Here is a 13,464-nt window from a genome sequence, read left to right as displayed (position 1 = left end):
TTCACCAAACTGATACCAGTGGATGTTGTCTCGAGAAGGCCAGAAAAATCTGTTTGGTCCTACACGATGCATACATTTCATTTGTACACTCATTTAATCCGTGCCGAGGATGATGCCTGGATAAAGGTCATCATCATATTCCACTACACACCACTGCCCAAGAACACCTGGATTTCCCCACTGAATTTCGTCCACAGGTTGTGGATTTCCCTCATTGGTTGGCTGTTCTGGAGCAGCCTGAAACTGAAGTGCTGTGAGTTAAAGCATGTACAGTTTAGGTCCTTCTTTGTTGAACAAAGGCAGCTGACATCACGAGACATCAGCTCACCAGGAGCAAGGGTGATGACCTGGTGTATTCTCATGGTGGAGGGCACCGCTTTTATCGGGCTTGGCATCATCTCCATCATACGTTCAACATCGGCACTCTTCAGAAAGAGCAGCTTCACTGATGTGCTTGTCTCACGGAGAGCTTTGTAAAGCTCCTGTGCATCACTGATATCACGGCCCTTAGCCACCAACCTGTCCGCCTTTCTCTTCAACGTTCCTCCCACACCATCAGGAGACCCTTTTCCATGGCTTGACTCAAAAAAGTTACATGTACCAGCTTTGAATCCACGTTTGTGTAATTCTGTTGTGAAAAGCAGGAATTTGCCTCTGCATATACTGTGTGCAAGGCCCACCCCTAAAAAAGTGCAATACAGACACTTGTGGATGTGTGGCCTGAAGGTAGTCTAGCACTGGATCGAGGTGTTTACATATAGCAGGAGGGCCTTTGTGCCTTGGAATATATACATGTAACCACTATATTCCTTGAGTAGTTTAGGATCTAGAGCAACCCTGTTACAATGAAACGTGACGGGGTTGAGTTTTTTTTGGCTCAAAATGGCCTCTGCTCCTCATGTGGTGAAGGACAGGAGACCACATAATGTGCATGAAATTAATAGATTGTACATTTTTATGGGTTAAAGTATAATTTTGATAAGTACTAGTTTTCCATCTTTATTTAATGTAACGGGGTTGAGTTGGTCTGATCGACGATCCCCACCTGACTTTAAAAAAACAACAAAATACAGATATAAAAGAATGTGATTACTTGCCTGTTTCTGTACCATGCAGTTGAAAATTGTTGAATGATGTCACTTCCTGTTAATGATGGCACATAAGGATGGACTGACCATTTTTATTGGCGGAGTTTGGTTGGCGTGACAGGGTTGTAGACAGAGGGCCAGAGCTAAATTGTGCGATTTTTAATCAATAGTTATTTATGCATTTATTTGATAAAAATGCTTTCTCAACAAAAGAACACAAATATATGTTTGCATTAATGGCAAGATTTATGAATTATGTACACATTTTAATATTAATTTCCCAAGTAAAAATTAAGTGAAATGCCTGGGGGACATGACACAATTCTTAGTGTCAGTTAAATAATACGATTATTTTAATAATAAAGTTTAAATTAATGTATATTTATTTCAATTCATTATACTGGACATTTCAATTTATATACAAATATTTTAACATTTCATTTTGGTGACACAATACTTGAAATATAATATAAAAAGTCAGAGGGACTGAAATATTACCCGAGGCCAAGAATGACCCATATAGCCAATTTTGACTTTGGCTGTGGTAACTAGTGGAAACCGTTGTGCCTGTTGCACACGCGTATCTGCCCTCTCATTGGCTAGAATTGTCCCACCTGATCTTGCCGCTCCCCGGACTGCCTTCGATTTTTTTCATCATTAGAGCGGCCACTGAAGTATCTTGTTAATATAATAGATTGTCTGTGCTATCAAATAATTCTGGCGTTCCTACTTTATCGCCGTGCTTGTCGTCGTCTGCAGACATTGCGTAACAGGTTAATCCGAAGAGAAGGTGGCCCATAGTGGCATCAGTCACGCATAACTGTGAATATGTAGTCTACGAACGAAATTCATTCTGTAAATGAAGTAGCCTAATCTGTTAGGAGCTGCCTTCTTCACGTTTAGAAAATACAATTATTCCGGCGGTGTCGTTGCTATTGCGTGGGGGGAGGGTTCGTTTCAGAGTGCAACGTTGTGCATTATGGGTGGGGTGCCTTTGGTGATTTGGCTAGATAGGATGTGATTAACTGAGGGAACAAGTTGCTAGACAATCAAAGGGGGATCATCGCGCTCTCCCAGAAGTTTAGTTGGTGCGTAAAACCCGTAAATTCAGATTGTTTAAGCAAAAGTATATGATGGGTCCCCAGACAAATGTATAAACTTAATTTTGTTATTTTATTATTCTTTACACTGGATCGGGGATAGTTTTATAGACAACATGAATAATTGGAAGGGTTTAATAAACCCCCTTTGAAATAAATGATAACATGTCTTGCGGTCCCACAGTCTACAACATTCACTATTATAATGATGTGCGTGTGGATTGGGTTATATAGGTCTAACGATCAATTACACTAACTATTTCACTTGTTTCCTGCTACTTCCAGGAAAGCATATGCCTATCATGATTGAATATGGAAATATGTGCTACTACACTTGTTCTAGGTCGATTAGTAGCCTGATTCAGTGTCAGAGATTATGGCTGTCATTACCACTAAAACGGAGATGATAGGCTATGCACATGCAGTAAGAAGACTCTTTAGGAAATACAGAACAATTCTCCCAATGTAGGGATAACCCTGGTGTTATTAGGCTCAACCAGATCAATTAAAACGACACACGCATTGTTTTGTGGGTAAATTGCATGTTATGCCTAGCCGACATGGACTTTTACAAGCCAAGGTTTGGGCTGCAGAAGTGAAAGAATTTGCAAATGAGTGATGGTGGTTAAATAATAATTATTTAGTCTTAAATGTGATTGGAGCTTCCATTTTTTGAAGAAAAAAAATGTGTATGTAGAAAAGGTGAACATTTCTTTAGACTTTAGTTAACTGTTCCTTTAATTTCACTTTTCAGGGAACTGTCTCTTTAACTGCAGGCACCTCTGTGCCATAGAGATGTATAGAGATCACAACATCAGTCCTTTATACATCTCTATGCTCTGAGCACACCTGCAACCAATTTCCCTTGTTAAACACAAGAGTTATTTTGTATTTTAGTTGAGTGCTAAACAATCCATGCCTCTTGAAGAAACTCCAGCATTTATCCCTTTTATTTCTGTTGTGTGTCCAATACCCAAATTATAGGAATAAAATGGATGAATGAAAGGATAAAATACATGGGAGCTACAACTCTCTAAACTCAAGGTCTCTCTCCCCTATCCTTGACCTCTAGCTATTATGATTGAATATGGAAATATGTGCTACCACAGTTGTTCTAGGTCGATTAGTATCCTAATTCAGTGTCAGCGGTGATGGCTGTCATTCATTATCATTACCACTGTAAAATTTCGATGATCGGCTACGCAAATGCAGCAAGAAGAATCTTTAGGAAATATCAAAAATATATCAAACAACTCTTCCACTGTAGGAATAACCCTGCTTTTATTGATCTGGCTTAGCCTTGTGCATTTTAAGCCTAGCCTACATTGACTTTTACACGGCAAAGATTGGGCTGCACAAGTGCAAGAATACGCAAATGAGAGATGGTGGTTAAATAATTATTATTTTGGCATAAAGGGGCAATCTGCGATTGGTGCGTCCATTTTTGGAATTTAAAATTAATAATATACACTGAGTACAAAACATAACAGGGACACCTGCTCTTTCCATGACATAGACCGACCAGGTGAAAGCTATGATCCGTTATTGATGTCACCTGTTAAATCCACTTCAATCCGTGTAGATGAAGGTGAGGAGACAGGTTAAAGAAGGATTTTTAAGCCTTGAGACATGGATTGTGTATACAGTGGGGAGAACAAGTATTTGATACACTGACGATTTTGCAGGTTTTCCTACTTACAAAGCATGTAGAGGTCTAATTTTTATCATAGGTACACTTCAACTGTGAGATACGGAATATCCAGAAAATCACATTGTATGATTTTTAAGTAATTAATTTGCATTTTATTGCATGACATAAGTATTTGATACATCAGAAAAGCAGAACTTAATATTTGGTAAAGAAACCTTTGTTTGCAATTACAGAGATCATACGTTTCCTGTAGTTCTTGACCAGGTTTGCACACACTGCAGCAGGGATTTTGGCCCACTCCTCCATACAGACCTTCTCCAGATCCTTCAGGTTTCGGGGCTGTCGCTGGGCAATAAGGACTTTCAGCTCCCTCCAAAGATTTTCTATTGGGTTCAGGTCTAGAGACTGGCTAGGCCACTCCAGGACCTTGAGATGCTTCTTACGGAGCCACTCCTTAGTTGCCCTGGCTGTGTGTTTCGGGTCGTTGTCATGCTGGAAGACCCAGCCACGACCCATCTCAAATGCTCTTACTGAGGGAAGGAGGTTGTTGGCCAAGATCTCGCGATACATGGCCCCATCCATCCTCCCCTCAATACGGTGCAGTCGTCCTGTCCCCTTTGCAGAAAAGTATCCCCAAAGAATGATGTTTCCACCTCCATGCTTCACGGTTGGGATGGTGTTCTTGGGGTTGTACTCATCCTTCTTCTTCCTCCAAACACGGCGAGTGGAGTTTAGACCAAAAAGCTCTATTTTTGTCTCATCAGACCACATGACCTTCTCCCATTCCTCTTCTGGATCATCCAGATGGTCATTGGCAAACTTCAGATGGGCCTGGACATGCGCTGGCTTGAGCAGGATTTTAATCCATGACGGCGTAGTGTGTTACTAATGGTTTTCTTTGAGACTGTGGTCCCAGCTCTCTTCAGGTCATTGACCAGGTCCTGCCGTGTAGTTCTGGGCTGATCCCTCACCTTCCTCATGATCATTGATGCCCCACGAGGTGAGATCTTGCATGGAGCCCCAGACCGAGGGTGATTGACCGTCATCTTGAATTTCTTCCATTTTCTAATAATTGCGCCAACAGTTGTTGCCTTCTCACCAAGCTGCTTGCCTATTGTCCTGTAGCCCATCCCAGCCTTGTGCAGGTCTACAATTTTATCCCTGATGTCCTTACACAGCTCTCTGGTCTTGGCCATTGTGGAGAGGTTGGAGTCTGTTTGATTGAATGTGTGGACAGGTGTCTTTTATACAGGTAAAGAGTTCAAACAAGTGCAGTTAATACAGGTAATGAGTGGAGAACAGGAGGGCTTCTTAAAGAAAAACTAACAGGTCTGTGAGAGCCGGAATTCTTACTGGTTGGTAGGTGATCAAATACTTATGTCATGCAATAAAATGCTAATTAATTACTTAAAAATCATACAATGCGATTTTCTGGATTTTTGTTTTAGATTCCGTCTCTCACCGTTGAAGTGTACCTATGATAAAAATTACAGACCTTTACATGCTTTGTAAGTAGGAAAACCTGCAAAATCGGCAGTGTGCCAAATACTTGTTCTCCCCACTGTATGTGCCATTCAGAGGGTGAATGGGCAAGACAAAATATTTAAGTGCCTTAGAACAGGGTATGGTAGTAAGTGCCAGGTGCGCCGGTTTGAGTGTGTCAAGAACTTCAACGCTGCTGGGTTTTTCACACTCAACTGTTTCCTGTATCTATCGGGAAACATCTATCATGGTCCACCAACCAAAGGAAATCCTGCCAACTTGACATAACTGTGGGAAGCATTGGAGTCAACATGGACCAGCATCCCTGTGTCACGCTTTCAACACCTTTTAGCGTCCATACTCCAATATCCATTAATTTTTTAAGAATATAACTTCTAAATGCCACATGAACTTAGTTAAACTCGCCTACCCCATCACAACCCAAAATATAAGTGCTTTACTACATTGTTTATAAACAATGTAATTGTAAACTTACGGTATAGCCTCAAATGGTTAAAACTATATTTTTATATCATAGATTGTTGGTCCTTGTATCCATATTCTGTCTATGAATTTAAGTGGTTACATTTCTCCAGCCCATCCCTCAGCTTGAGGCGGATAGCCGCTTTGTTATTGTTTGAACTACAGACTGCCCCTTTTACCAACACATTTAATTTCATAGGGACAATGTCTAATGACATATAGGCTCCTTCAACTCTATTCTTCAATGTATAGGCTAATTAAAAGAAAAATAATTGACAGTAGCTTTACATGTTAGGTTGATATTTTGAGAGCTCATAGAGGTTGTATTGAGCCAATAATCAATTGGAGAAATAACTAAAAATAGGCTATAAGGCACAGAGGTCTACTTCAATACAGGCTGGGTGAAAATCTTATTACAGTAGGTTGGCACCAATGATGTGTACAAAGCCTGTATTGCTGATGCTATGTAATAGCCAATGAGAGGTTTTGAAGCCACCATCCGCCATATTGGTACTCCCGAGAAGGAGCAGTCCTCCATACCAGAGTTTGCCAATCCTCTCCTCTAATGTAGACATTAATAAATGCATTTCTATAGCCCCCCCCCCAAAAAAATACAATGGAGGAGTACCAAAACGGCTTTGCGGTGGCGTCAAAACAGCACCACCTGTTAGTCATCTATGGTTAACATGTCAAAGTCATACATTTGGCTAAACCCCGCCCATTTCTACAATATATATATTTTTTTTAACTAACCTTAACCACACTGTTAACCTTATGCCTAACCCAAACCTTAAATTAAGACAAAAACGCCCATTTTGACTTTGTGGCATTGGAATCTAACTTCGTGGCTGTGTTATCTAGGGGAAGCCATAAGGAGCAACTTGGCCAGAAGATGGCAGGATTTCACTTTACATGCAGAAATGCAGCCTCTGGAGGACCGTTAAGGACTTTCAATTCTTCGAAATATGTTTGCGCAACCAACTTTTATTTTAGTCAATACTAAAACATGAACAAGTCAAATTACTTTTCAAGGGAAGCGTGTTGGACTGAATAAACGTTGTTTATTTATTCATGATGATGAACCGTCTGCACTGCATGTCCTTTACGCGTCTTCATGTTCTGAATGTAGCCTATTTACTACCACAACAACAGGTAGGCATTGGTTAGAGAGCCGAGGAGGCACCAAAACATCTCAAAACACAGCTAAAAAGGGAGGAACATGTCAAAAGCATTCACCTCTGTGGCATTGATTCAAGCAATTTAGTACTCCCCTGAGAACATAATTGGGTTTTCGTTTTTCGGTGAAAATGTTTTACAGGGCTATTGTGGTTTTGTTATTGTATGTTGGGACAGGTCAAAATTGATTCCCTAATTTGACCGGCACCATTGAAGCACAGCAGTTGCCTGCCACCATAGCAACTGCACCGGAGAGAAACACATGTTGGGGCTGTTTGGCCTATCTGTACATATTATTTTGTTTTTGGGCGGATTTTGTTTAAGCCAGAAAGAAATATACTTGAATTTTGCCTATATTTTGGGGTCTTTCCACCAATTCGCAGTGCCTTTTGAGATGTGTAACTTGGTGAAAAAAAACGTTGGAGTTCACCTACTTTTAACATTCTGTCATAAACTAGTAAATGCATATTAAGTGCCAAATAAAGTAATAGGGTTGACCATAACAGGGTTGACAATTAATCTTAAATCAGCCATAAATCCCCTTGTGACAGGGGGAATGGAGATCTTGTTGTGTGCAACATGGATGGGCAATTGAATGCAAGCTTCACCAAAAAAATGAAATTGTTTAAAAATGTCTAGCCTGTCTATGGGTAACAGAGTTGACATGCTATGCTTGACCCACTCAGGTTTCCACCACAAAACACCAGAAAATTGCCAAAAAGGTAGAACCAACCCACCTGCTTTTACACTATGATTTGACTATTAGATGTTCAATGATTCTTTCGATTTTTTTTATGTGGAAAAGGAATAGTTTCACCATAATAAAACGAGAGTTCGGTTCACATAGCAGGGTGGCCCTTAAACTGAGGGAATTTAAAATCTTCCTGGAAGTCACAGAGGGTGTATGTAGGGACATGTCAAAATGCAGAAGTCATTCATATAAAATCTTATTTATTAAATTCTCTATATGGTCTATATTAAAGGGCACTTCATTGAATATAGCAGGCTTTTAAAATTCCATATTGGTGCACAATTTCTACTTAAAATATCAAAGGGACACACTTTTGGATTATGGAGTGAGTTGGAGAGATATAGCATATGACATGTTTACAACAGTGGAGCTCCTTTATTCTGTTCAAGAGGGCTCTACTATTGTCAAATCCTCATCCAACCCAAAGGAAAGTCTGTGGGCATCACAAGGGATCATCACCCTGCCAAGCCTCTCCAATGCACTCAGGAGCATAGGTCTCTGGAAGTAGTCCCCCAAATGTATCACGTGACATGACATCTGCTCGCATAAGTAACTAAGAGAAACCAAGCAACCGCGAGGGGGAGAGGGAACAGCGAAGGGGGAGAGCGCGTGCTGTTCTGTATACTGCCGAGGAGGAGCTTTCCTCCGGAGTTCAGTTCACAGCCTCAGCACCGAAACTTGCGCTGTCCTTACCCTGGGCTGGTTCAACAACAGAATCATTGCAACAGATAAACACACTACGTTATTTATAGCTGGTTGTCTATAGCTAAAAGCTGGTGCCAGGTTTGTGTTCTCCAAGACCCTGTATGCACGTTTTCTTTTGAAGGATATGGTCACAACCCCGGTCTCAAAGTGGAGCCACGCGTATCTCGGATCGGCGCGCTCCTCCAGGGGCTAGGATGCGCGCCCGGAACATCCAGGTTCTTGCCCGGGTTCGGGTCTGACCAGGAGTCCACTGCCCCGGGTCGCCTAGGCAGGAGGACCCAGTCGACCCGGACCAGGATGCCGGTGATGAGGGGTCTGCTGGCCCCGCAGAACACCTTCCTGGACACTATCGCCACCCGCTTCGATGGTACCCGTAAGTAGCCAACCTCCAGGTCATAGGTCGCCTAAAAGCCTCTATTGCTTTGGACTGTCAGAGCCTGCTCTATATCCTACCCAGTACGCTGTTATTGACAAAGCACCCACATTGATTTCACTTCAATGTATCATCAATTTTCGTGCGTTAATGCATTGTCTGGACTTGACCTATTATTATAATCGATAGCTGACCTTTTCGAAAATTGGCTTAAAAGAAAAGTTGGCGTTGGCTAGATTTGTGTGATTTCTTTGTTCAATGGATTCTGTCTGGCGCAACTGAGCACGTTCTGGTGCTTTGCGGTCTATGTAGCCTTTTTGTAAACACGTCGTATTCTAACCCTTTCTCTGCTTGCTATTAAGTATGTGCTGCATAATAATACATCAAAATGCAGTTATTGCTACATCGGGACATGACTGATTTAACATTCAGAAAATCAGTTTTTTGTATTAATAATTTGGACTTCATCACGGACGTTATTTTGTCGAGAGGAACAATAAAACGCCAAGAAAATATGCATTTTGTTATCATGGTGTCTTTGGTCAGAAAATAAATGTTTGGGTTGGTTAATAAATATAGGTGCTAGTTTTATGATAGCGATGAGCGCACATGCACACGTACGCATGTTTGGATGGTCAACGTTGCATAAAACCATTTCCAAGCTTTAATACCTTTGTGCACGTGGATAGACGTGGATAAACAGGGCTCGCTTGATTAATAAGTGTCGGCGTTATTAGAATACCGAGATAGCGCACCTGTTAAACTGCAATACTGCGGTCCATTGTTTAATAATGCACTGGATGCTAATGTCCATCTATCATCCTTCACCACAGCTGTCTCCAACTTTGATATGTGTTTTGATCAGAGAACGATATGTTAATTCATGTGTTTTTAAAGCTGCCTATTTTTCTATAATTAAATCAGTAAACACTTTCTGAAAGCGGGAGTTTCAAAGCGGCTTCTGTCAGAGGAGGGTAGTTGTGAACAGATGCGATGAGCAGCCCGTGCGCGTTGGTTGGGTTTAGGGCGCATGCTGGGGATGTGGGCGGTCAAGTTCCAAGCAGGGCTGCTCGAGCCATTGTGTGTCTCGCTGCGTTTATTTCGGATTTGTATTAAAATTCAATGCGTTTTGAAGAATACAAATTCAGGTTTGTTACAAAAATCTATACATCCTTCGTAAAAATTGTTAACACAAAACATTACAAACAAAAACACAAGAGTAAGCCTATCAATTTCTTATTTTTACAGAGCATATTAGGCCTTTTCAATGTGGAAAGTATTTATTTAATTAAACCTTTAAAAATATTGAATATGTTTTTGTCTTAAAGGATTTCATTTCATGGATTTAATATTTAGCAAGAATTAAAAACAAATTTATCACATACTGTTAGTGGAGAATCTTGGATTATCAAACATAAAAATAACATCATAAACTTGCAGATGCCTTTTGATCCATTGAGATGGAACCTGCCTTAGTCTGTGAGTTGGGTGAACAAGTGTTTCCCCTAAACCATTTATGTGTGAAAGCTTGATAAAAGTGCTATCTGACACCGGAGCAAACAATCAGAGAGGCAGATCCAATCTCATCCATTCCAACGATCCGTCCTCACCCTCTCCTCTAGAGGAAGATAAGAGTAGACGAACAAGGCTCACTCACTCACTGCAGCTCATTTTACCAACACTTGTGATTGATGTGGAATAACTTAGTCTGGTGGGCAGACCGCGATCCCTCTAGAGTTTTGGGGCCCTTTTGCCATGATTTATGCCATGTTCAAATAAAAAAATTGGTTGGGGCCCCCCTAGTGGTCGGAGCCCCTATGCACAGCTAGTAGTCTGGTATAGACAGAGGCAGCACTGCTGGTGGGAATTGGTACCCCTTTAAGCTATAACTAATCTTATTAGTGAGCTTGTTTCATTTTGTTGAAAATATTGGACAAGATCAAATTGCGTTTTCTACCTTAATGTGGCTCTTCAGCAGTATATGCAGTAATTTAGTCACTGTAATACAAGGACTGTTGTATTGGAACACCAGCATAGGCCTACATAGATACGGGCAATCAAGGTAATCTGCTATTATTGAATGGTGTATGCTGCAGTGTGAGGGTATGTGTTTGTGTGTGCTTCACCTGTCAATCAATGGATTTCCTAGACATTTCCTCTGCTCACCCTTGTTAGTAATGATTTGTATTCAATTCTCTTTCATTGGCATGTGCATCCATTGTGTTGTATGACTCCAAGAGAGCTCTCCTTTGAAAAAACAAAACTAAATTATGGAGGAAAAACAGTCCTTGGTCTTTCCTGAGAGCAGACGAGATGCTCCATTGTTGAGTTAGAATGCATGACCTTGCTTATCATTTCAGGGGTCTTTCAAACCAAGATTTCCTAAAAGATGTGATCCCTGTGAACAATTGATCTCTGCTTGTAGGTTCTTTGGTATTAAACCATAGACTTTCATTGATCACAATAAATAATTTACCATATAGACTTGATTGAGGCCTACCATTAGTTTGAGCACCCACCCTCAGTAACTGACTTTATCTGAACCATTTAGGCTAATTCATTTGGCACCCTCAGTCATACGTACACAATGTAGTCGCTTCATCAGTTTGACTGTAGTCCAAACCAACCAAGTGACTCAACTATCCACTGAGCAGCCAGAAATCAGACGGGAAAAAGTCTGTCCTGTGTTTAAACTTACAACGACTACAGTTGAAGTCGGAAGTTTACATACACCTTAGCCAAATACATTTAAACTCAGTTTTTCACAAATCCTGACATTTAATCAGGGTAAAATTCCCTGTCTTAGGTCAGTTAGGATTACCACTTTATTTTAAGAATGAAATGTCAGAATAATAGTAGAGAGAATGATTTATTTCAGCTTTTGTTTCATTCATCACATTCCCAGTGGGTCAGAAGTTTACAAACACTCAATTGGTATTTGGTAGTACTGCCTTTAAATTGTTTAACTTGGGTCAAACGTTTCAGGTAGGCTTCCACAAGCTTCCCACAATAAGTTGGATTAATTTTGGCCCACTCCTCCTGACAGAGCTGGTGTAACTGAGTCAGGTTTTTAGGCCTCCTTGCTCTTGCACACTTTTTCAGTTCTGCCCACAAATGTTCTATAGGATTGAGGTCAGGGCTTTGTGATATCCACTCCAATACCTTGACTTTGTTGTCCTTAGGCTATTTTGCCACAACTTTGGAAGTATGCTTGGGGTCATTGTCCATTTGGAAGACCCATTTGCGACCAAGCTTTAATTTCCTGACTGATGTCTTGAGATGCTTCACGGTTGGGATGGTGTTCTTCGGCATGCAAGCCCCCCCCTTTTTCCTCCAAACATAACGATGGTCATTATGGCCAAACAATTTCTATTTTTGTTTCATCAGACCAGAGGACATTTCTCCAAAAAGTACGATCTTTGCTCCCATGTGGAGTTGCAAACCATAGTCTGGCTTTTTTATGGCGGTTTTGGAGCAGTGTCTTCTTCCTTGCTGAGCGGCCTTTCAGGTTATGTCGATATAGGACTCGTTTTACTGTAGATATAAATACCTTTTCCTCCAGCATCTTCACAAGGTAATTTGCTGTTGTTCTGGGATTGATTTGCACTTTTCACACCAAAGTATGTTCATCTCTAGGAGACAGAACGCGTCTCCTTCCTGAGCGGTATGACAGCTGCGTGGTCCCATGGTATTTATACTTACGTACTATTGTTTGTACAGACGAGTGTGGTACCTTCATGCATTTGGAAATTGCTCCCAAGGATGGACTAAACTTGTGGAGGTCTACAGTTTTTTTCTGAGGTCTTGGCTGATTTCTTTTGATTTTCCCATGATGTCAAGCTAAGAGGCACTGAGTTTGAAGGTAGGCCTTGAAATACATCCACAGGTACACCTCCAATTGACTCAAATGATGTCAATTAGCCTATCAGAAGCTTCTAAACCATGACATCATTTTCTGGAATTTTCCAAAATTGTTTAAAGGCACAGTCAACTTAGTGAATGTAAACTTCTGACCCACTGGAATTCTGATACAGTGAATTACAAGTGAAATAATCTGTCTGTAAACAATTGTTGGAAAAATTACTTGTGTCATGCACAAAGTAGATGTCCTAACCGACTTGCCAAAATTATAATTTGTTAACAAGAAATTTGTGGAGTGGTTGAAAAACGAGTTTTAATGACTCCAACCTAAGTGTATGTAAACCTCCGACTTCAACTGTATACAGTGATATCCAGATTAAAGCACTCTGGCTCTTCCAACAGCGATCCATCCTCACACTTTCTTTCCAGCTATCCTGCATCCAAATGAACTCTGGCTCTTCCAACAGCGATCCATCCTCACACTTTCTTTCCAGCTATCCTGCATCCAAATGAACTCTGGCTCTTCCAACAGCGATCCACCCTCACACTTTCTTTCCAGCTATCCTGAATCCAAATGAACTCTGGCTCTTCCAACAGCGATCTATCCTCACACTTTCTTTCCAGCTATCCTGCATCCAAATGAACTCTGGCTCTTCCAACAGCGATCCATCCTCACACTTTCTTTCCAGCTATCCTGCATCCAAATGAACTCTGGCTCTTCCAAAAGAGATCCATCCTCACACTTTCTTTCCAGCTATCCTGCATCCAAATTAACTCTGGCTCTTCCAACAGCG

General features: G+C 41.0%; 1 protein-coding gene across 1 annotated transcript in view; it reads left to right on the top strand.

Annotated features, from left to right (window-relative positions):
• Positions 1–8,733: 8,733 nt before the first annotated feature.
• The window catches only part of LOC120058042 (potassium voltage-gated channel subfamily H member 8-like), a 171,561-nt gene continuing 166,830 nt past the window's right edge, over positions 8,734–13,464 (top strand). Inside the window, exon 1 of the mRNA XM_039006525.1 lies at positions 8,734–8,809. Coding sequence (XP_038862453.1) covers positions 8,734–8,809 — 76 coding nt within the window. The remainder of the gene's footprint in view (positions 8,810–13,464) is intronic.

This window comes from Salvelinus namaycush, chromosome 13, assembly GCF_016432855.1.
Source record: "Salvelinus namaycush isolate Seneca chromosome 13, SaNama_1.0, whole genome shotgun sequence".
Classification (NCBI taxonomy): domain Eukaryota; kingdom Metazoa; phylum Chordata; class Actinopteri; order Salmoniformes; family Salmonidae; genus Salvelinus; species Salvelinus namaycush.
The sequence above is the reverse complement of the archived record's forward strand: the minus strand, read 5'-3'. Positions and strand labels throughout refer to the sequence as shown.